This window comes from Neovison vison, chromosome 10, assembly GCF_020171115.1.
Source record: "Neovison vison isolate M4711 chromosome 10, ASM_NN_V1, whole genome shotgun sequence".
Lineage (NCBI taxonomy): Eukaryota > Metazoa > Chordata > Mammalia > Carnivora > Mustelidae > Neogale > Neogale vison.
Window position 1 is genome coordinate 63,268,728 of NC_058100.1, and position 25,010 is coordinate 63,293,737.

At 36.9% G+C, this 25,010-nt stretch overlaps 1 protein-coding gene across 2 annotated transcripts in view; it reads right to left on the reverse strand.

The window, feature by feature from the left end:
- Positions 1–943: 943 nt before the first annotated feature.
- SYT14 (synaptotagmin 14) overlaps positions 944–25,010 on the reverse strand; it is a 194,996-nt gene continuing 170,929 nt past the window's right edge. Inside the window, exons 7-9 of one of the 2 annotated variants that reach the window (XM_044267475.1) lie at positions 5,875–6,064; positions 3,298–3,354; positions 944–2,055 (exon numbers count right to left, since the gene is read on the reverse strand). In XM_044267475.1, coding sequence (XP_044123410.1) covers positions 1,742–2,055; positions 3,298–3,354; positions 5,875–6,064 — 561 coding nt within the window. In that variant the 3' untranslated portion in view covers positions 944–1,741. The remainder of the gene's footprint in view (positions 2,056–3,297; positions 3,355–5,874; positions 6,065–25,010) is intronic. The other variant, XM_044267474.1, reaches the window with a different exon arrangement.

Consider the following 25,010-nt stretch of genomic DNA (forward strand, 5'->3'; position numbering starts at 1 on the left):
TTCTTTTAAGGCCTTTCAGTAGAGCCAAGCTGAAGGAATAATGTCTATGCATGGTTTTGTTATCATGGTAATAACAAGTCCTTGCTTACAATAATATATAGTGCTTAGTTGGGACTAGGAATAATGGTATGCTGCTTTTTAGTAACTGGTAAATAGTATGTTTTTGTCTAGTTTAATTAGAAATTAGAAAGAGAAGAAAGAAAGTATTTTTCATATATACAAAACATTCTATTTAATAAAGTATATGCATAAAATTATATACTGGGTAAGAAGCAAAATTAAAAAGAAAACAGCTTATAATATTCCTGATTAATAAGAGTTCCTAAATATAAAAACAACAAATGAAAATGCCTTGCCATTTAAAAAAATTAGCACATTATACAACTTTTACATACTTCAGAGGAAATAAAGATCTTGTGACACTGTTCTGAGGAATCTTTACATTTATAAAAATCGAAGGCCTAATTTTGCAAATACAACTTTCAAGCTGTATGAGCAAATGTAACTTACATGAAAGGCACAGGATGACGTCACGTTGAAGAACGGATCTGTAAGTTTCATAAAATCTAGTCACAGGTCACTAGAAATTTCATAAGGAATCTCAGAACTGTTTTTAACGTGATGTTTTGATTCAAACTGAGAACTGGAGAGTCTTTAGATCACAAGTACAAATTGAAGTAAGACTGAAGAAGATTTAGAGGGAACAGTTTCTTATCAGAACGCTACCTGCTTTATGCAGTGATGGTCACTCCATTCTCAGAGCGGATCATTAACATTTCCTTTCACTTGAGCTGTTTTCAATTTTCAACAGCTTATCTATTATATTTTTTTAGTTTGTAAAAAATGTATTTTCACACTACTACAAGTTTAAAGAGTCAATTGTTGAAAGAAATTTTAAAGTAAAGTCCTGCTCTATTAGCTTCCTACATTGGAATACAAGAATACAGGAAGTGCTTTCAACAGAAAGTTACGTGGTTCTACAGTACAACCTGTCTAAAAGACTTGCAAGGGACCAGTCCAGTGACTGGGTCTCTTTGGATCAGGCGAAAGCAGAGGCAAATGAAGAAATGAGCTTTTTTTTTTTTTAAATAAATATAAAAAAAATTACTTTATGAAAATGAACACTTGCTTGCACTTGAGATTGAGTGCCATTGAGAAGAACTGAGGCACAATGAAACTAAGTGCACAAAGGGCAAATATCTGAAATAAAACGATTTTCTATGTAATTGAAACCCTTTACCATTAGATGTGCCTCATGATTGAGCTGGACATGTACTTTTTCAGATTAAGAAACACTTCCAACACTAGGGATGAGCCAGTCAAAATATGTGTTTCCTGGTTAATATTTAGGGTAATCCTAAAAGTGTTGGGACTAAAAATTCTGATTTAAAGAAAAAAAAAAATTCACAGTTTTTATTCTTTTTTTTTCCCATGAAATTACTGACTCTTTTGCTAAAGTAAACTTAACTTTAAACCAAAAGCACGTTCTTAAAGCTCTGGAGGACTGTTAACAATGATGATGCAAGTGTCTCATTTCCCCAAGAAGCTCTACCAGAGACACATCGTTTCTTCATTGATGCCAGTGGTAGATGCTCTTTGCACAGACCTTAAAGCGTTCGGGTAGAATGGTGAGGATGATGCTTCAGAGAACAGCTCTTCTAATGGTGACTAGGTAAAAATAGCAATGCTGCAATCAGAGATAATGCTGCCTCGGATTGTAATTGCTCAGTTATCCTATTCATCAGGACTCTAGTAACGCATGCCATCTACACACTTGCTGTCCTTTCGACTCTTTCATTTCAGTCCAGTGATTGAGCTCCTCTTCTCCAGAGCTGTTGAGACCTAAAGAAATCCAGCCTATCATCTCTTTCCTTTTCATGCTGCGTTTGTTATACACAGACAGTATGAGTGTCACATCAGAAAGTTGAAATAGGGCCACTTGAAAAACAAAAGTTTCCTTGTATACTGGATTAGGCTGCCCTCTGCGGATGGAAGTCTTGCATTTGGACATCTCTTGACCCATGGAATTCAGGAGAGTTAATTTGACATACGTATCTACAGGAAAAAAAGAACAACATACCACAGATATCATTTTAAACAAACTCAAAACACCTTTCTTGTGACATCTGCTGAGAACACTGAGTCTTTATAAGGATATGGTGTATACCATGTTTAATGGAAATTCAATGAATTCCATTTTGATGTAGATGCTTATAAAATGTGACAAGGACAGAGAATGCAAATCTTTTGTGGGTCACAACATCTCAACCTCACTATTTCTACGTCATAGTTAGAATTTAAAGGTATACCTCATAATCCTTCCTCCACACCCTCCCACCCCCAATCCTTGACCTCCCACTACCACCCCTGCCCAACCCCATCCCCAATTAGCTTCACTAAGCAGGACATCATAGCATTAATAAACACTTAGCAAGCTCAATTAGCCACAACACTGTAAAGCATTCCACTGTGTTTTCAGAGAAAAAGAATAAACAAACAAATAGAAATGAAGGCAAATGGTAAAGAGGAAAAGAAGACAAGAATGCAAAGATGACATCAAAACAGCTTAGGATGAAATGTCAAAAAAATCTCTGCATGGATGTGGTTTTTAAATATATTTTAAAAACATCTGAAAGGGCCAAAATGAAGCCAAATGCATTAAGGGCTCAAAGTTTAGCAAATCAAGTAAAACTTTCTCCTGGTTTCATGCAAGAATACATTTAATGTGCTTTTTGGATTGTTAAAATAAATACTACAGGATTCTTTACTGGCAGAATTTAATGTGAAATTTAAAGTATGGTATTCTTAACTGTTTTCATGAATTACAAAAAAAAATTGATGTAATGTTTAGTGTACAAAGTGAAACATAACAGTTCATTGCCTGATTATTTTGGAGATAAACCCTCTCTTCAAACATCTGTGTTTTCAGGTTCTTTAGACTCATGCAAATGATCTTCAGCACGGTGATCCATCATGTGTACTTCATATTAAAATTTCAATTAATTTTAATGAAAATCGCAATATTTCTTATGAAATATCTATTGTATGAATCAAAATACAGTACATGAAAAATAAAACCTTTAATTTAAAAAGTTTTGCTTATTTTTACATACTCTGAATACCATCATCCATAATCAGAGATAAATTCTAAGTTAGTTTTGTTTAAAGTACCACAGATAATAAATGTGCATTTTTTTTGGAAACCAACATGGTGGACAGCTTCACTGCTGGCAAGTTTTAGGGTATTTTGTTTTTGCATGAAAAGACAACATCCAATTAGCCTCTACAGGAACTCACCTCGGATTATATAAACCTGTCCACCTATCAAGTGTTTTAGACAACAGAACAGTCCATCTGACAACAGGGGGTGGAAAGCAGTAAAAGAAATAATGACCAGATGTCAATTGTTGGGTGAAAGAGGGTCAAAGGTTAGAATTAAAGAGGAAACACTGTTCACTGGAGTTGGAAGAACACAAAACTTTAGCATTTTAATTCAGGTAGAGGGGTTGAACAAAAGGGTTGTTGGGTAAATTTCATGGAATGCGAATTTTTAAGGTCATTGTGTAATCTTAAACAAAAATTACACTTCTTTAAAGGGGGAACATCTTTATAATGATAGCCTCTTGGTCTAAAGCACATTGAACATAGAATCATGCAAATTATTAGACTATATAAAAGACTGAATAAAAGTCATTATAAAACTACTATTATGCTAAGTTTTGAAGTCTCTCCATGCAATATTAAATATTTCAAATGCTTCTATTGCTTTCAATGTAATACAAAAAATTAAGTTAAACAAAATAAAATAGGACTATCAAAATTTTTGCTCTTGAATGTTCCCATGATTTCTTTGGATTTTTCAGTTGATAACAGTTCAAAGCCTAGAATTAGGCATATATGAAGGGTCACAATCTTATATAACATATACAGTATAAGACAGACTGATAAAACTGTATTCTCTTTTACTTTATAAATACAACTCTTCATACAATTAATTTTAATGTTGACTTATATTTACCTACTAGCTGCCTCCCAGCGAACACCATTAACCACCCTGATACTGAAGATCTGATTCTAAAATAATGGTAATCTCTCCAACTTGCTCTTTAACCTGAAAACACCTCCTCTAAGCTGCGAATGCTCATCTCTCAACCCGTTTATCACCCACCCTGCCTCCACCCCCTCTCTTCATTTTAGTTCTGGTTTCTCTGTTTCTGTCAGAGTGGTTACGAGCAAGGACAGAAAGGCAAGCAGATCGTTCCATTCTGCTGGCTTTTAGCATCTCAAGTTAAATATTTGTTCAAAAATTCAACTGTTAGCTAAAGCAGGAATGGCAAGCTGAGAGCTGCTGGCGGGATGTGACCCCACATGATATTTTGTTTCTCCGTTACAGTGTTCAGAAGTTTCGAATCTGAGTGTCTTGAGGCAGGGTATGCGCCCCTGCCTTTGTCACTGCCTCACGCTCTTTATCTTTCACCGGCCAAGTCTGTTCATGTAAGTAACTTCCCGGGCCTTTTGAGTTTGCATTCTAAGTATGTATCAATAAAGAGAACCAAGGTCCCATTTCCAAAGCTGTTTATTCTAGTAATTGCTTCTTTCCTCCCTCTGAATTCTTCCTTCTGAAAGGAGAAAGGGGACAATAATAATTCCATCCTTCTTTTATGCATCTTTGCCTGACTCGAGTCTCACAGTTACCCTGTGACAGACACAACCTCAACTTTACATACGAGGAAACAGACTCAGGGGAGTTAGGTTACTCATCCAAGGGTAGAAAAATACACATAATTTTGGCCTTCTGATTTTTAATTCAGGAATAGATACATTTCATAATACCTGTAAGAAGCAAGGTTTCCATTATTACTTAGGGAAAACCAGATATATTTTTGTGACTTTTCACTTGAATTAAAAAGACAATGTGGAGGACATCTGGAGGTAAATGAATTAATTTAATTCAAGGGAGGAAAAAGTTTCCACTCCAATAATTACTTGAGACTCAGAGTAAAAGATTCTGTGAGAAATCTTTGAGCAAACTTAAGGTGGCCATTACTATTCAAGATTTCCTTTCAAATTTTGAGCTTAGGGCACTAACAGCCTTAATTTCAGAGAAGTATAAAGAAGCTGTTACGTTCCCAACTTATTTCCACAGAGATTGACAAACGGTTTTGGAGGTTTACTGAGGGACACTCTCTCTGCAATCCCATAACTGCCTCCATCCTCAGGAGCAGGAAGAGGGTTAAGGAGGGAGGAGGGACAGGCATATAGACCAGGGCACAGGTACGCCATCTTGCTTTCCTCTACTCGCACCTAGGGGAAATATCACACTACTCCTTATTTTGTTTGTCCTGGTAAAGGCAAAGCCAAGCCATTTAAGAAGAGACTCTGCTGGCAGTACTAATTTATAATATTAAAGGAGAAAAAAATGTGAAGAAACAGTTTCTTCTTAAATTCTTATTGGAGGAAAGAGAATTACTGCATTAGTTCATAGTACTGCATGCAGACTGAAAACACCACATCATCCTTCTGTTGATACCAATAGCTCTACATATTCCTGACCATATCTGTAGAATAGGACTAACTTTAAAAAATCCTGTAACTTTTTCTACCATTGGAAGATAACGGCTATGATAGGGATAATTTATTCAGCAGATACTATGAAAAATTAAAAGTCTTGTCACCTTACAATTAATACTTTGAATTTCAAATTTTTCTACTTCCCAAATGACTGGAAATAGAAAACATGAAACAGATTAGCTGATGATTATACCATTTCATTTTGATCGGTTCATTCTAAATGATAGGATTGAGGCCCCTAACACTGAGAGTCCCATAAGTGCAGAAAACATAAGCATTAAAAAAATTTTTTTTTTCACTCACTGGGTGGTCTGTTTGCTGCCAAATTTTTGAAGTGGCTGCCTTTTATCACTTCAGCTGATAGTCTTCCAGTGGTGGCATTATAAAGCAGGCCAATGAGAATTTCTGGAACGGAGCCATGTTCAAGAGACTGACATGAGGATGTACTTTCACTACAGGACATTTCTGACACGCTCATTTGGGAATCACAGCCCTGCAATCAAGAATGAAGTCTTTATAGTATTTTGTAAAAGTGATACATTAAGCGATACATTGTTAATTCTGTGTTATTGGAATTAGGTAAATCACAATAAAGACGAGAGCTGCAGGCAAAATTCCCAAAGTGCTAAATTAGATATGTTGTTCTTAGTGTATTTTAGTCCCTGGATCTCTTTTCATTATACAGCAGTCAAAGAAATAATAGGATATGAGAAGATTTCATAAATCCCTACACATTTGTATACAAATCAGAGAGGATAAATTTCTTAAACTCATAGGTGTTAATGAGCTATTTTTGAAATGTGCAAAATTGTTGTTTAAAGACTTAATAACCTTAATAACCTTTAAAGACTGACATGGACTCAGACTCAATTACAATAAGTGTAGATGTCTTCACTGTGTTTTTAATGATGAAGATTGGTAAACTCTGATTAAATAAACAAAACTATCTATTATTTAAAAGTCAGTGTGTAGAACACTGAGAAAAAGAAAGTTGGAAAGGATGGGATACAATTTATCATGCAAATAATAACCAAAAGAAAATTGTAGCTACAATAATACCAGTCAAGTTTAGCTTTAAGGCAATAACCATTACTAGAGACGAAGAGGTAAACTCAGTTTGAACTTTCAGTTTACCAGGAAGGTAAAATACCTCCGAATTTCCATGTATTTAGTAACATGGGCTCAAAATATAGAAAGCAGAAATTGCCAGAACCAGAAAGAGAAATAGGCAAATCTACAACAATTAGTTGACTAATGGGGGGGGGTGACTTTAGCATCGTTTCTTTCTGTAACAGACCAGACAAATAAATACAGTAAATATGTAGAAGATTCGAATATCACAAGAAGCAAAACTGACCTAATGGTAATATGTAGAGCACCTTACCCCACAACTATGAAATATATATCTTCTCAAGCACATAGTGGTATTTTCATAAAACTATTCACAAAAATAAAGCAAATAGCAAAGATTTTCAAATGGCAGAAGTCATTCAGAATAGGTCTTTTAATCAGCTAGAAATCAAAACTAGCTTCTAGTAAAGAAAACAATGCCTATATATTTGGAAATACTCATGGTAACTAAATGATAATGAAAACAAACTATCTGAAAAGAGTAATAAAAATAGATAAATGTTAGAGAGTCCAATTTAAGAAGAGAAGACAAGGCATGAGTAACAAATATCAGAAATGAAAAAGGAGACATCATCACGTATGCTATAGACCAGAAAAACATAAAAGGACAGTAAAAACAACTTTCTTCCAACACATTTGAAATTCTGATGAAATGGACAGATTCCTAGAAAACTGCAACTAGCGAAGATGCACACAAGAAGAAATGGAATATCTGAACAGGGTTACTGAAGAGATTTAATTATAATTAAAAACCTTTCCAAAACAAACAAAATATAAAACCCAAAAACTTCAGCTAGGGGGCTTCACTGGTGAATTCTAACTCCCTGAGCCACCCAGGCACCCCTTCACTCGTGAATTCTAATGAATACTGCTAGTTTTACGAACACTCTTCCAGATAATAGGGAAAGAGGAAACACTCTTCAGTGCACTTTAAGAATCTAGCCAAAGCCTGACGACATTATAGAAAAAATCAGAATTTTCTTATTCATGAGCTTCGATTTAAAACCCTAAATTAAATGATTGGCAAACCATATCTAGCAATGTGTAACTTCATACTTAAAAGAAATTTTTTTGAATGTTTCCCCTTTGAAATTGGGGATGTGACAAACGGTGCCAACTTTACTACTTCTAATCAATACTGCAGTGGCAATTCCAGCTAGTGAAAGTCCTAGCCTTACTAAAGGCAATGCAATGCAATGCAATGCAATGCAATGCAATGCAATAAAATAAAATAAAATAAAATATATAATGATTTGGAAGGGAAGGAGATAAAACTGTACTTACGTGTAGGTTATATAATTAAGTACAAAAGAAATCTGAACAAGTCCTCAGATGAATTACAGTTACATACAAAGGTAAAACTTTTAAGTCCATACATTGCTATACATCAGCAATAAGTCTGAAAATAAAATTTATTCAAAAACAGCACTTAGGGGTGTCTGGCTGGCTTAGTTGATAGAGTGTACGACTCCAGGTCTCAGGGTCATGAGTTCAAGCCCCGTGCTGGGTGTGGAGCCAACTTAAAATAAAAACTGAAAAAAAAATTTAAATTAGCATTTATTAGAGCATAAGATATCAAATATCTAGGAATAAATGTACAAATGATACCTGAGGTCTCTACATAGAAAACTATGAATAGGGGTAAACTGAGAAGTGCTACACAGGTATACTATGGTCATGTATCAGAAAGCCCAATTTTGTAACATTCTCGCCAAACTGGCCTAAGGATTAAATGCAGTTACAGTCGAAATCTCAACAGTCGAAATCTCAGCAGGTTTCTCTGTGGAGCCTGACAGGATAATCCCGAAGTTCTCGTGGTCTATACATACAACGCAGTACTATTCAGCCTTAAAAAAGAAGGAAATCCTGCCATATGTGACAACATGGTTGAACCTGGAGGACGTGATGCTGAGTGAAATAAGCCAGGCACAGACAAATACTGCATGATTCCACTTATATGAGATCTCTAAAATAGCCACACTTGCAGAAGCAGAGAGCAGAATGTTGGCTGCTAAAGGGTGGGGGTAGGGGAAAATGGGGAATTGCTGTTCAAGGAGTACACGGTTACAGTTATATAAGATGAATAAGTTCTAGAGATCTGCTGTACAGTGTGTGCCTGTAATTAATAATATTGTATTTTACACTTAGACATTTGTTAAAGAATAGATATCATGTTCAATGTTCTTACCACAATAAAATAAAATGAAATAAAAAAAAACACAATAGAATGCCCTGTTCTACTGAGCATCAAAATTTATCACAAAGTTACATTATTTAAGACAATGTGACAGAAACAATGTAAAATACACTAACAGAATAGAAAGCCCACAAATTAACCTAGGTGTAACAGACACTTAATTTACAACAAGGGTGGAAGCATAAAGCAGTGGGGAAAGGATCATCTTTTTAATGAATAATGCTAAGACAATTGGTTGTCCATCCAGAAATAAATGAAAATCAACCCCTTACCTCAAAACATACCAAAAGTCAATTCTGAATTTAAATATAAAAAGCAAAATGATAAATTCATAGGTTAACACTGGGGATTATATTCATGATCTTAGGGTAGGGAAAGACTTCCTAAAAGGGGACAGAAAAGTATTAATCATAAAGGAAACCTTGGTGGGGCACCTGGGTGACTCACTGTGTTAAAGCCTCTGCCTTCGGCTCAGGTCATGATCCCAGCGTCCTGGGATCAAGCCCTACATCCAGCTCTCTCTTCAGCGGGGAGCCTGTTTCCCCCTCTCTCTCTGCCTGCCTCTCTGTACTTGTGATCTCTGTCTGTCAAATAAATAAATAAAATCTTAAAAAAAGAAAAGAAAAGAAAAGCTTGGTGAATCTGAAAACATTAAAATTAAGAATTTCTGAGATTCAGCAGAATCTTTAGGATGGTGAAAAGGCAAACAACTGGGTGTGAGAGAGGTCTACGACACATATACTGCAATCAGCTCAAATCCAGAATATGTAAAGAACACTTAGAAATCAAATAAGAAACAGACAACACAATATAAAAAGTCCCAGACACTTGAACCAGCAACTTTACAGAATAGCCAATAAATATATGAAATGTTGTTCAACTTTATTAGTAATTAGGGAAATGGAAATGCAGGTGTGTAAGTATCCTTACACAACAGACAGGCTGAAACAATCATGTGGCTAGGACACAGAGCAATGGGAACGTTTATGGGCCCTCTGGTGGTAAAACAATATGGTTTTTAAAAATGTTAAAAATGTTAAAGAAACACACATACCTTATGACCAGTATATACCATATCAGAAATATGTGCAATGTTTATCAAAAGGCATGCAAAAGAATGTCCGTAGCAGATTTGCTCCCAAGAGCCCCAGAGAGCAGAATGGATAAATAGTTTTGGGTGAGTTCATGTAACACAGCATTGATACTATACACACTCCAGAGCGATGAAAACTAATTAGAACTACATTTACAGACATGACTTGAGCGAAAAATGTTGAACCTAAAATGACACTCGGCTGCATTAACTCCATTTATGTCAATTTCAAAGAAAGCAACCACAGAAAAACCCCAAGCTAAAACCCAAAGACCAGAGAGAACTAAACCACAGTATTTCAAACGCATGAATAGGTGGTAAAAGTGTAAATCAAGCAAGAAAGGGATCGATGTAAAAGTCAAAACTGTGGTTAACTCTAGGAGTGGGGAGAGAAGGTTCAGTGATTGGGAAGGGCAGGATGGGGGTGTCTGGGGGTATTGGTAACGTTTTATTTCTTGACCTGGATTGTGGTTACATGGGTTGTACTTTTTTTGTTTTTCATACTTTTTCTTTCTTCTTTTTTTTTTTTTATATTTTATTTATTTATTTGAGAGAGAGAGAGAGCAGGCACAAGCAGGGGAAGTGACCTAGGGAGAGGGAGAAGCAGACAGCCTGCTGAGCTGGGAGCCTGATGTGAGACTCGATCCCAGGACCCCAGGATTATGACCTGAGACAGATGCTTAACAAAACAGCCCTGTTTTGCATACTTTTCTAATGTGTGTTGGATCTCAAAAGATAAAAGGCTTACTGAAGGGATTACCAATACTAGGATACAATATATGCACAAATTAATGTATGGTGATAAAAAGAAATATTTAGAACTTTCTCTGGAGATTCCTAAGGGAATTATCTCCACGGGTTTAAAAAAAAGATGACACTATCTTCTATAATGCATTTTTAGATTTAAAGCATTTTAGATGTAGATTTTTCAAATTTAAAAAAAGTCTAAAAATGTTTTCTACAAATCTTTGCATTTACAGTTGGCTTTTTAAGTGATTAAGGATAATTAATGTATACCTGGGAACAGAATTAACCCCCTGGACTAGTATTCAGAGAGACAAAATCTCGTATTTTCAGATCTAATTCTAAATCACAGAGGAGAAAGCCAAAGGGAATATACATCTTATATTCCTAAATCATGGGTACACAAAACACATAGTTTGGTATGTTTTCATGACAGTTGGAGGAGAAAACATAATTTTAGTAAGTTTCAATTAGGATATATCATCACTTATGAAAATAGTGTCAAAAACATGCTCAGGCACATTTGGTGCATTTGCTACATTAGGCTATTATACTAGCAGCATCTGTTAGGATATTGTGGAATACATTTTTCATAATATAGTATTTTTCACATTAACCTACTATCAGATAATAACACGGGAATCTAATATTTTCTTACTAACACAGAGGTCATATTGCCTATTTTGAGCCACAAAGTGATGTACCAAGAAAGTCCTGAGAAAGACCTTTCTTGCTTCTGAGGGAAAACAGCCAACTTCTGTCCTCACTTCACTGCTGCAAGAAATGTCCTTGTCTCTGAGCCCAACAAAAAAGCAAGAGTGATACGATCCTTGATGATCACATTCTATTTCAGGAAGCCCTGATGAAATATAGTAGTGTTTAAGAGGAAAACAAAACACAAAAAACACGCAACACGGAAACACTATTGTCTAAAGGAATTCATTGTGAATTTCTCTGGCCCCTTAGAAAAAGTGCCTGGCTCTTGTCCTTCCCACAGTCCCTGCGAGGCTGGCATGGGTGTGGCATTCCAAGGAGCTAGGAGAGCACAACAGAAACAGTGTGGAATAACTATATAAATAGATTAATGGCAGGAAAGACAAATTAAATACAGATCCTAGATACCCCAGTGGCGTCTTTCCTCTGACTGTTCCCCGGGGCATGCTGATCCATTCGGTGTATACTCGGGAATGCCTCCTCTCTCTGCAGAACCCATCATTAATTTGTAACTGGGGCTCGCCTAGGTTGCAGTAACTGCAGGTGATTAACCCAAAGTCAAACAAATCCCAATCATAATTAGGTCTACTTAAAGGAATAGTCCCACAGGCTTCCCAAAGGAAAAGGGTATCTTCTTTCCATCTAACACAGTCTTTTTTTTCTTTTATCTTTTTAATATTTCCTCTCCTCCCTCCTGAGTCCTCTGCCCTAGGGTGGAGGATTATAAGCAATTCTGTCGAAGTAGAAAGAAGTCTATTGAATTTTTCAGAGAAATGAGTAAACTCTATATAATGTTTACCATAAGCAGACTTGGTGTTTATGACACCCACTCCATGTCCTTAATTGTATTAATAGGTTAAAATTTGGTGGTGGGAACTTGCAAATAGAGAGGAAAAAACCTGTAAGATTAAAAATATGACATAATTCCTATTAAGGAAATGTACTGGGCTTTTTATTAATACTAAATTGATTCTACCTTACTTGTAACCACTTAGAGTCGGTGTTTTTAAGGTGAAACTGCTGAGCTGTGCAATGATAATTACTATAAATTTGAATAGTTTGTTGAATTTATTTTCACTGCGGCTGGAAGATATTCTCTGGTTTTTAATGTAATTTACACACAGAATGCTTTTTACACTTTCCTGGAAACAGGACGACGAGGACGCAGGGGGTGCTGCAGTGTGCCAAGAGGGAGGCCACCGGCTGCGGTGTCGGAACTGCCACAATGGTGTCATCGCCTCCTTTCCTCGGGGCCCCTTCCCAGCCCCAAGGTCTCAGTTGCTACCAGCTAGGGAAGGAAGAGATAATCAGAGGCCATTTCAGGGAAGAGAAAGCAAGAAAGCATAACTGCTCCAAATCGTGCCCCACTCCGACCCCAGTCCAGGGTGAAGGAGAAGCATTCTGTGTCTGAGTAGGGGTAGAGCTACTGAGTGACCCCAAAGGATAGCTAATAAGGGAGCTGGGGATGGGTGGAGAACTTAAATTTCAAGTAGTGTTGGAAGCAGGATCCTTTCCGTTGCCTGTGCCAGAACCTCCGGCTTTCACTAGCTTAAGCAGCTCAAGGGAGTGCACTGGCTTCTGTAACCAACAGCGAGTCAAGAGGAGCCTCAGGGACTCTCACCGACCCACATCTTAACCCAGGTCTCTAGAAATGAGTTTTCTTTGTCCCTTTTGCAAGTGTGTTTCCCAAATTTGGCTTTATTCTCAGGTAGACTCTTCCTTCCTAGTTGCCAGATCGTTTTAGCAGTCCTGAGTGCCGTAGGAAGGAGGGAGACAGCATGCTGACCTCTTCAAGCAAAACTCCAGAACTTACGTGTTAGGACCCATGAGATTTAATTCCGGGGCTCTGGGATAAAGTCACCTCGTCAGAAGCACAGGGGCAGCTTGGTCTCCCAAGCAAAATCTGGAAACTGTGGCTACAAGGGGAAGGTATGGATGCTAGGTCGCGTGGCCCTTGGTGAGGACGACCACCCACGTTACTGAGGGGCTGCTCGTGGGGCTGCTCCTGTGCTGTGACTACTTCCCTCGTGGTCTTTGCCAGGTTGGCTCTGCAGCTATCAGCCTCACAAGAGCCAGGGAGGAAGAAAAGACAGCTCAGTGGAAGGGATGGTTAGTCTACTCCAGGAGCACAGCTCTGCCATTCACGTTGGGTAATGGAGAATGAAGGAGAGAGTAGTAAACTCTTGCTTTCTCTTTCACAAAGTTTTTTTGATATTAACACTGAAAACTTACTGCACTGATAAGCTTAATATATGAGGAAATATTAATGGTAAAACAAATAGAAACAAAATATTTTATATTATCATTATTGCACTACAATATCATGTAGAAATGGTCACACAAAACTGCTTCGATTAAGATGTTCCTATATCTATGTACATACATGAATGCACATAAATGCACGTTATTTTTCTTGCTGTGTTCAATAAGAACATATTTAATTTGAGATTCTTGTATATACGTTTGTAAGACTGGCTTATGAAGTTCATAGATTTTTCTCATGCTCTCTAGTAACTCCTATGCCATATACACTACTTCAAAGGGTGCAAAGGAAAAGTACTCAGCTTCTCTTTGAGACTTGTATAATTTTGACACCAACTAGACAAGAAGAACATAAGAAAATTATAAGCCAATCTCACTTATAAACATATATGCAGAAATCTCAAATTAGACATTGTTAAGTTGAATTCAACAAAAATATATATACTTATGCACATATACATATGTAATCATATACATATATACATACACATATATGTTTTTCATCAAATAGGCATTATTCTGGGAGAGTTATTTGTGCATTGGAGTTGGGTAAAACTTGCCTCTGAAGTTCAACCATCTTTTTTTCCTTTTTTTTTTAAATGAGAATCTTTCTGACTACTGATTGAATTTTTAAATGATATTAAGTCTTTTCATGTTTTCTATGATTCCTAAATCTCTTCTTAGGAATTTGCATTTTTCAAGAAAATTGCTCATTCCAAAAAGTTTCCAAGTTTGTTTTCCTAGAGTTGTTTTCCTTATGATTTTAAAATTTCCACAAGGGGCACCTGACTGGCTCAGTCAGTTAAGTGCCTAACTCTTGATGGAGAAGGAAGGAAATAATAAAGATTAGAGCAGATATAAATGATAAAGAAACAATAGGGCTGCCTGGGTGGCTCAGTCTGTTCAGCAGCTGCCTTCAGTTCAGGTCATGATCCCAAGGTCTTGGGATCAAGCCCCGCATTGGGCTCCCTGCTCAGTAAGGAGTCTGCTTCTCCTTCTCCCTGCCACTGCTCTGCCTACTTGTGCTAAGGAAAAAAAAAAAAAAAGAAGAAAAAAGAAAGAAAAAGAAAAAAAAAAAGAAAAAAGAAAAAAAAAAGAAACAATAGAACAGGTCTTTGAAACCAGGAGCTGGTTCTTTGAAAAAAAAAATGAGTAAAATTGATAAATCTCTAGCCAGACTTATCAAGAAGAAAAGAAAAGGACCCAAATAAATAAAATCACAAACAAAAGAGGAGAAATAACACCCAACACCACAGAAATACAATTATGAGAATATTATGAAAAACTATATGCCAACAAATTTGACAGCCTAGAAGAAACAGATAAATTCCTAGAAACATATAAACTACCAGAACTGAAATAGGAAGAAATAGAAAACTTGAAGAGACTGATAACAAGCAAAGGAATGAATCAGTAATCAAAAACTCCAATAAACAAATGTCCAGGACCAGATGGCCTTGCAGGCAAATTCTACCAAACATTTAAAGAAGAGTTAATACCGATTTTTCTCAAACTATTCTAAAACAACAGAAAAAGAAGGAAAACTTCCAAATTAATTCTGTAAGGACAGCATCACCCTGATACCAAAAGCAGATAAAGACACTACTAAAAAAGAGAATGACAGGCCAATATCCCTGATGAACACAGAAGCAAAAATTCTCAAGAAAGATGGGATCGGGAGGGAGACAAACCATAAGAGACTCTTAATCTCACAAAACAAACTGAGGGTTGGTAGAGGGTAGGGAGTAGGGATAGGGTGGCTGGGTTAGGGACATCGGGGAGGGTATGTGCTATGGTGAGTGTATGAAATGTGTAAGCCTGCTGATTCACAGACCTGTACCTCTGGGGCAAATAATACATTATTTGTTAATAAAAATAATTTAAAAAAAGAAAATATTAGTAAACTGAATCCAACAATACATTAAAAAAATTTATTCACCATGATCAAGTGGGATTTATTCCTGGGTTGCAAGAGTGGTTCAATATTTGCAAATGAATCAACATGATACATTGAATAAATAAAAGAAAGGATAAGAACCAGATGATCATTTCAATATACTCAGAAAAAGCACTTGACAAAATACAACACCCATTCGTGATAAAAACCCTCAACAAAGGAGCTTTTCAGGGAGGTACCTCAATATAATAAAGGCCACCTCTGAAAAATCCACAGCTCATATCACCCTCAGTGGGGAAAAGAGCTTTTCCTGTGTGGTCAGAAAAGGGATAGGATGTCCATTCTCACCACTTTTATTCAACATAGTACTGGAAGTCCTACCCATTGCAATCAGACAACATAAATAAATAAAAGGCATTTTAATCAGTAAGGAAGAAATAAAACTCACTACTTGCAGATGACTTGATACCATATATTGAAAACCGGAAAGACTTCACCGAAAAACTGCTAGAACTGATAAACAAATTCAGTAAAGTTGCAGGATACAAAATCAATGTACAGAAATCTATTACATTTCTATACCCCAATAATGAGGCAGCAGAAAAAGAAATTAAGGACTCAATCCCATTTATTATTGCTCCAAAACCAGTAAGATACCTAGGAATAAACCTAACAAAAGGTGTACTCTGTACTCTGAAAACTATAAAACACTGATGAAAGAAATTGAAGATGACATATAGAAATGGAAAGACATGCTCATGGATTGGAGTAACAAATATTGTTAAAATGTCTATACTACCAAAAGCAACGTACATATTTAACCCAATTCTTTTTAAAAAATTTATTTTTAAAACATTTTTGTTTTTTAAATTCCTTTTCAGTGTTCCAGAATTCATTGTTTATGCACCACACCCAGTGCTCCATGCAATATGTGCCCTCCTTAATACCCACCACCAGGCTCACCCAACCTCCCACCCGCTCCCCTCCAAAACCCTCAGATTGTTTTTCAGAGTCCACAGTGTCTCATGATTCGTCTCCCCCTCCAATTTCCCCCAAGTCCCTTCTCCTCTCCATCTCCCCATGTCCTCTGTGTCATTCCTTATGCTCCACAAATAAGCAAAACCATATGATAATTGACTCTCTCTGCTTGACTTATTTCACTCAGCATAATCTCTTCCAGTCCCGTCCATGTTGCTACAAAAGTTGGGTATTCATCCTTTCTGATGGGGGCATAATACTCCATAGTGTATATGGACCACATCTTCATTATCCATTCATCCATTGAAGGGCATCTTGGTTCTTTCTAGTTTGGTGACTGTGGCCATTGCTGCTATGAACATTGGGGTAGAGATGGCCCTTCTTTTCACTACATCTGTATCTTTGGGGTAAATACCTAATAGCGCAATTGCAGGGTCACAGGGAAGCTCTATTTTTAATTTCTTAAGGAACCTCCACACTGTTCTCCAAAGAGGATGCACCAACTTGCATTCCCACTAACAGTGTAAGAGGGTTCCCCTTTCTCCACATCCTCTCCAACACATGTTGTTTACTGTCTTATTTAACCCAATTCTTATCAAAATACCAAAAGCAATTTTCACAGAGCTAGAACCAACAATCCTAAAATTTGTATGGACCCACAAAAAAACCAGAATAGCCAAAGCAACCTTGAAGAAAAGAAAAGAAAAAGATGGATGCATAACATTTCCAGACTTCAAGTGATATTACAAAGCTGTAGTAATCAAAACAGTATGGTACCAGCACAAAAACAGACACATAGATCAACAGAACAGTATAGAAAACCCAGAAACGAACCCACAATTATATATGGTCAATTAATATATGATAAAACAGAAAAGAATATCCAATGGGAAAAAGAATGTCTCCTTCAGCAAATCGTGTCAGGAAACTGGACAGCAACATGCAAAAGAACGAAACCGGACTACTTTCTAACACCATACAAAAAATAAGTTCAAAATGGATGAAAGAAAAAAAAATGGATGAAAGATCTAAATGTGAAGCCATCAAAATCCTAGAAGAGAACACAGGCAGCAACTGCTTTCTAGACAGGTCTCCTGAAGCAAGGGAAACAAAATAAAAAATAAATTACTAGGACTTCATTAAAATAAAAGCTTCTGCACAGCAAAGGAAAAATCAACAAAACTAAAAAAGGCAACCTGTGGAATGGGAGAAGATATTTGTAAATGATGTATATGACAAAGGGTTAGTATCCAAAACATATTAAAAAAACTTACAAAAACCAACACCAAAAATCCCAAATAAAAAACTTCAATTAAAAGTAGGCAGAAGACATGAACAGACATTATTCCAAAGAGGACATATAGATGGCCAACAGATACATGAAAAGATGCTCATCATCAGGGAACTACAAATCAAAACTACAATGAGATATCATCTCACACCTGTCAGAATGGCTAAAATGGACAACACAAGAAATAACAAGTGTTGGCGAGGATGTGGAGAAAGGAGAACCCTCTTGCACTGTTGGTGGGAATGCAAACAGGTGCAGCCACTTTGGAAAACAGTATGGAAGTGCCTCAAAAAGTTAAAAAATAGAACTACCCTATGATCCAGCATTTTCACTACTATGTATTTAACAAACAAATACAGGAATTCTAAATCAAAAGGATATATGCATCCCTATGTTTATAACAGCATTATCTACAATAGCCAAGTTACGGAAACAGCCCAAGTGTCCATTGATTGATGAATGGATAAAGATGTCATGTAAATGTACGTGTGTGTGTGTAAAATGGAATATTACTCAGCCATAAAAAAGAATGAAATGTTGCTATTTGCAGTGACATGGATAGAGGTGGAGAGTATTACACTACGTGAAATAAGTCATTCAGAGAAAGACAAATATGTGATTTCACTCATGTGTGGAATGTTAGATACAAAACAAATGAGTAAAAGGGAAAAAGAGAGAGAGAGGCAAATAAAGAAACAGACTCTTAACTACAGAGAACAAAAGTGATGGATACCAGAAGGGAGATGGGTGGGGGGATGGGCAGGTAATGGGGGTTCGGGGGGCACTTGCTATCATGAGCACTGGGTGTTGCATCACTGTACTGTACACCTGAAAGTATTATTACACTGTATGTTTCTAACTGGAATTTCAATAAAAACTTTTTTAAAAATTACACTTATCCTTTCCCACTAGCGTTCTTGATTCTGCTCATCCTGTTTCTTTTTTTCCCCCATAATACTCATAACCTCTCGTATACTGTATACTTATTATATTTATTATGCTTGTTGTCTCTCTCCTTCCTCCTCTCCTACAATTAATTAAGTTCCATGCAGATCAAAATTTAGTTCTGTTTTTCATTAATGAACACCCAATCACTAGAACAGTATCTGGCAAAGGACATATGTGATAGATCTATGTTGAATGAATTTCTAATTTCATTGCAATGTGGTCAAAGAAGTTTATATGATATTGATTCTTTGATATTTGTGGAGACTTCCTTTGTGGCCTGGCATATGGTTGACATTTGTAACGGTTCTACATATGCTTACATTTATTAAGTAGAGGTCTCGTATATAAATCAGACTTGTTAAGTATTACTCAAATCTGCCATATCCTTACTTGTATCTTCCTGCTTATCTCAATTTTCTAAGTGTTTAACAATCTCTTGGCTCACCATCAGTTCTTCCGTCTTATTTCTTCCCTTGAATTCAACGTTCAACATATATGCTTTAGCGATTATCCCAGCAATGATCTATGAGTGGCAAACTCTCTTGGCCTTTGCCTGAAAATATCTGGAGTTTGGCCTCTCCCCTAAGAGATAAGTTAGGTGGCAATTATATTCTAAGCTGGTAGTTCATTTACCTCGGCACCTTAAGGTTACTATACCAGGGCCTTCTGGTCTTCAGCACTGTTGAGAAGCCTTCAACAATAGCTGAACTATTGTTCCCTTTCATTTTCTCTGTGGTTACATCCATCATTTTGTCTTGGGATTTTGTCCTCTTACTGTAGCTTTTATAGGTGTGCATTCATTTTGATAATCCTGTCTAGGCCATGTGTTTTCTCAATCTGATGATCCAAGTATTTCAAACACTGCCTCTCATTTTCTGTGGTCTCTCATTCTGCAGTTCTTTTAAGAAAATATATTTCACAATTTCATTCCACCCTCCATTTTCCTTACCCTCTTACTCATATTTTTCATTGATTCTATTTTTAATGACTCTATTTTTCATTCTGGAAGTTCCATATGGTCATTATTTAAATCTGCCTCCTTTTCCCATATTGTCTTATTCTTTCCTTGTGGTTTCTATTACTTCTTTTAGCTCTTTACTCATTTAAAGTGCATTTATTTTATACTCTCTTTCACAGTGTTCTATTAATTTAGGTCCTAGAGATGCCAATATACCTACCTCTGGGGTCTATGGACTATCATTCATGATGGATCATTTCTTTCCGTTTATATTTGTTTAAATGTGAGTTAATCTTCAGGGGGGATTATTTTTTTCTGTAGGAATTCTGTATGGCCTAGGCTTGGCTACCTAAACAAAACAGGACATAATTTAAGGAAAGAAGTAAAAAGTAATAGAGATAGCATATTGGCAGAAAACCAACAGTGCCCATAACACCATCAGACCTAATATTTCTCTTCTCAGTTTGTTTAGTGATTTTCAGAATCATTCATATTCATCTCACAATCCTGATTTATTTGTGACCAGACTTTAGGCCAGTTGCAAAAATAATTATATACAGCGTATACTGTTTTCTCTTCTTAAAGGAAAGGCAGTATAAATGTTTACTGACTGCTTGTTCTGTTCAAGGCACTGTACTAGGAAAGAGATTAACTGATTGCAAGGCAGACTATAAAAAATGCCTTGAGAGGCTTTATGGGAGAATATAGGTGGATACGATTAACTCCGGGAAATCAGAACCTATATTCCTGAGAAGAGACATTTGAAGTTGGCCCTGAAGGGATTTCAACAGTCATGAGGAATGGCATCTCAGACGGAGTGTGAGCTAAGGCCGGAATACAGAGAACAGGTTTGGTAAATGTCAGTCGATCTGGTATGGCTGGCGTATGTCGGGAAAGAAGTAAAAATGTAGCTAGAAAGGAGGGCTGAGGCCAAATTTACTCACTGAGCACCATTTCTATCAGAGACTTGTTATACTGCCCTGTAACCTTTGCTTTGTCTGTCTCTCCTGCCAGACTGTAAGTCCCCTGAGGGCAGAACCTTTGTTTTATTCATCTTTGTATGTCCCCAAATATCACTCAACAGGCATTTAATAAATACTGTTGAATGGAAGAATAAATTGTGAAAGACATGAAACGTGGTGGCCAGAAAAACCAGACCTGCCTCTAAGCAGTGGGAAGCGGGAGAGGCATATTGAAGTGGGGAGTAACAGGCTTAGGCCTGTGTCTTAGAAAAATAACCGAAGGCCAAACACGTGGCAGGCCTGAGTGCCTGGGCTGACGGCAGGATTTATTTTGTTGTACTATTGATAGCCAAGCCTCTCCTTGAGAGCCGACTCATGGGCTGTCTTTGTGTACATTTTACAACTTCAGCAAAAATTTGCAGTTTTTCACCTTGAAGCAAAACATGAGACTTTAAAAAAATCTGATTTATAAATAATTGATAATAACATGGAAACATGTTATAGTGGCAGTAATCACATAAGATTTTTGTACCCTAACAGATCAGTCATATATTAAGAACTATGACTTTTGCTTCACAATGAATGTAGCTGATTTCCCTGTCTTCTCAGGGTGTATCACACGGCTGAAAATTGCAACAGCTTTTTTTTTTTTTAAGATTTTATTATTTATTTCAGAGAGAGAGAGAGAGAGAGGAAGCACGCAAGTAGGGGTGGGAGGGAGGGGCAGGAGAAGAGGGAGGGAAGAAGAGAGAGGAGCAGACTCCCTGCTGAGCACACAGCCCAATGCTAGACTCAGTCTCACAACTCTGAGGTCCTGACCTGAGCCGAAATCACAAGTTGGATGCTTAACCAACCGAGCCATCCAGGTGCACCACGCAAAAGCTCTCTTCCTCTGAGATGTTTGAGTCCCTGGCAACACATACTGGGTTGCTAAGGTAGTACAGACTGTACTGCAGAAATACCCTCACGTCTATATCTGGGGGGAGGTGTGAGCTTTTAAAAACTTGTCACTAAACTTACAGAGTGCTAGAATTGTAGTTATTCCTGTGTGAATTAGTGTACCCCAAATGTGTTAGATGTTCCTTTTACTTTGTTTTAAATGAGAGGATTCAAATCTATGTTTTTAATAAAAATAGATATATTTCTTAACTACTGGAAGACTAAATAGAACGATAATTAGAAAATAACAGCCCCAAATTGTTTCTAAATGTCTTCCAAGTTTGGGATTGTATTCTATTAACCACAGGCTCTTGGTTTTCCAACTGTGGTTAGTGGAATTTCTTGAATTTCACTTTTAAAATATAGTTTTATCTATTTAAAAATGAAAACAACAGGAGCGCCTGGGTGGCTCAGTCAGTTGAACGTCCAACTGTGGATTTCGGCTCAGGTCACGATCTCAGGGTTCTGGATCGAGCCTTGCAGCGGGCTCTCCGAGGGGAGTGGAGGCTGCTTAAGATTCTCTCTTCCTCTCCCTCGGTCCCTCCCTGCCCCCCAAGGAAAAAAATAACATCACATGCACATAAATGAGTATTAACATAAAGAGGCAGTACAATGAGCTGGTAAGGGAAGGAAACTTTAGAGGCAATCAGGGTCTGTCAGTTAAGGGCCTATGACTTCTGGATACAGACTTCAGCATCTCCAAGCTTTAGTTTACCTAAAAGACTTGAAATAACTGTCTACTTCCTTAGTAGTTCTCCCGCTTGGTAACATCCAAGAGAACCAGGCTTGTATCTGGACTGCAGGTTTCACTCAACACTGTATTTTGGACTGACCATTTCTGTTTAACTGAGAAGTATCCGAGATTGCAGAGTCGGCTCTTTAGAAAGGGAGAAATCATTTCCAACTCCTTATCTACGTGAACCGAACTCTTCTCTACATGGTGTAATCTGAAAAAAAGAACTAAAGAGGATTCAGAGCAGAGGGAAGACTAAAACGTATCATCAGCAGTTGTGTAACTGCAGGTACGGGTGCTCTGGAATAAGACGGTTGGGCTTCTCCCTCCCTGCCAATCTCCCATCTGTGTGACCGTGGACATGTTTTACAATTTGCTTGAGACTCAATTTCCTTATCTGTAAAAGGAAGACGGAACTAGTACTACCTTAAAATTTTTTGTGTAAAATTTTTGCTTATTAAAACAGCTTCATGATTTTTAGTGTTTGATATCTAAGTACACATTATAAAATAAGATTTCTGTTAGTAAAGTATCATTATTATCTGCTTTATATATTTGGGTTATAAATAATATTTCATTTGAAATAAAGGGTGTGAATGCTTGAAAAGCCTGAAAACCACATAGAACACTATCTTTCTATCCTTCTGTTTGTGAATGGTCCATTCAAATGACCAAATTTTAAACACTGTAAGACAGTGCTGCCCCCTGCTGACTTGGTTTTTCCAACATACTTTGAGACTTTTGTGGAATCAAAACTTACACTTTATAATAGTTAAGTAACCCTAAGGTAAGCTAGAAGACTATAATAATGCAGATGGTAAAATATTAAATATAGCTCTAAATAATATATGAAGTCTGTCAAGATACTGAAGTACAAACAATCTCATGGTGGGAACAAATAAATATAATAATATACTCCTAACTGGGTAATCTTTAACAAATTTAGAGATCCCATTCCAAATAACCATTATAATTGCTATTGTTTTAAGTGCTGCTGACGCCTTGTGGAAAATTAGCAAAATATATATTTTGTCCTAATTTAAATCTTCAATAATTATTTCCCCGATTCTTTCACTGAATGAACAGCAGCTTGATCTTCATTTCCTCATACTAGATAGCATTCGTCTTCTGACTAGTACCAAAGTACTAAATTTACACTACTCTATGCCAGCAATCCTGGGCATCTTCTTTCTTTTAATCTCACATATCCAACCAGTCACATCCTGGTGATTTTTCCTGCAGAAATCATCTCATAATTGGCTCATCCTTACACAAAAGCTCCTCTAATAGAGGCTTATCACCTAGTAGTGCAAAGAGTACTTGACAAGAAATCAAAAGAGCTAAGAGCAATGTTACCTGCTGTTAGCTTGAAGATGTTTGGTAACTTACCTATTGAGATTCTCATTTTTCTTCATTATAAAATAGAGACTCCCTTTCATATTCTATCCAGTAATAAGATTACATGAGCTAACATATAAGTTCTTTGAAAATAGATCACTATGACAACTTTATTTCTATAATGCAACAGCATCTTACTTAGCTCTTCCCCATGTTAATGTTTTCTGTACTCCATGATCTGTGTACTCTGCCATGGATATATGGAGTGGGAAGTGAGGGGTGCAAAGGATGGGGAGAAAGCAGACAGATAAGAAATTTTCTACATTCAGTTAGGTCAACCACCTTGTCCACTCAATGTGTTACTTACTTTTGAGTCTTTGAACTTTGGCCTTAAAACTCTCCTCTGTAATGTTCTTAGGTCTTACTTAATTGGATGACCATTTTAAGGCAGCTTACCACACTCTGTGTCACCAATCTCCATACCAGAGGAAAAGACATCAGACACTAATAAACCAGACTTCTATAAAATTGGTTTTGATGGTGATGCAACTCTTCTCGAATACAGGTAAAGGCAGAATGGTGAAGTAAGGACATCTGACAATCTGTTCCTTTATAAAAGCAAAAAGGATACTGGTAAAAATTGTCAAAAATCAACTTTTTCAGAACTCCTAGTTAACCAAAGGCTCACAATACCAAGGACTGTTTGTGCAAGAGAAATGGCTGAATACCAGTAAGAACAAGAAGCTTCGTGGCATTTTTAATTTACCCTATTCCCATCTTCCACTTCCCAGTTCCATGGTGGCCTTGAAAACCGACAGTCTCACAACCCTGTGTTAGCTGTGAAAAACAGCAACTGAACAGACAGTGGAGGAATAAGAAAAGTTTTGGAGCTTCCCCAAAGCCTGAATCCCAGAGAACTAGTATTACTCAACTTGTCTGACAAGTCCCTGAAAAAACAAAAAAGCTTTGTTTTGATTTGACCTTACTCAGAGCTTGATATATGTGTTCGATACCACTGTATCCAAAGGAAATTTGTGGAAACAATTAGTGGCAACTGCTTAAAATCACAGTCAGCTGAGAAAGCAGTACTAGTTGGGGCTAACAAGAGGCTGATGAAAAAACTGGAACAAAAATCTTGGGAATGAGAAGTTTATAAAAGGCTATGATAAGCTTCAAACACTCCCAGGAATCAAAAGTCCGTGCACATATGTAAGGCTATGCACATGCCCAGGAAAGACCTGGGAAGGTCCTAAA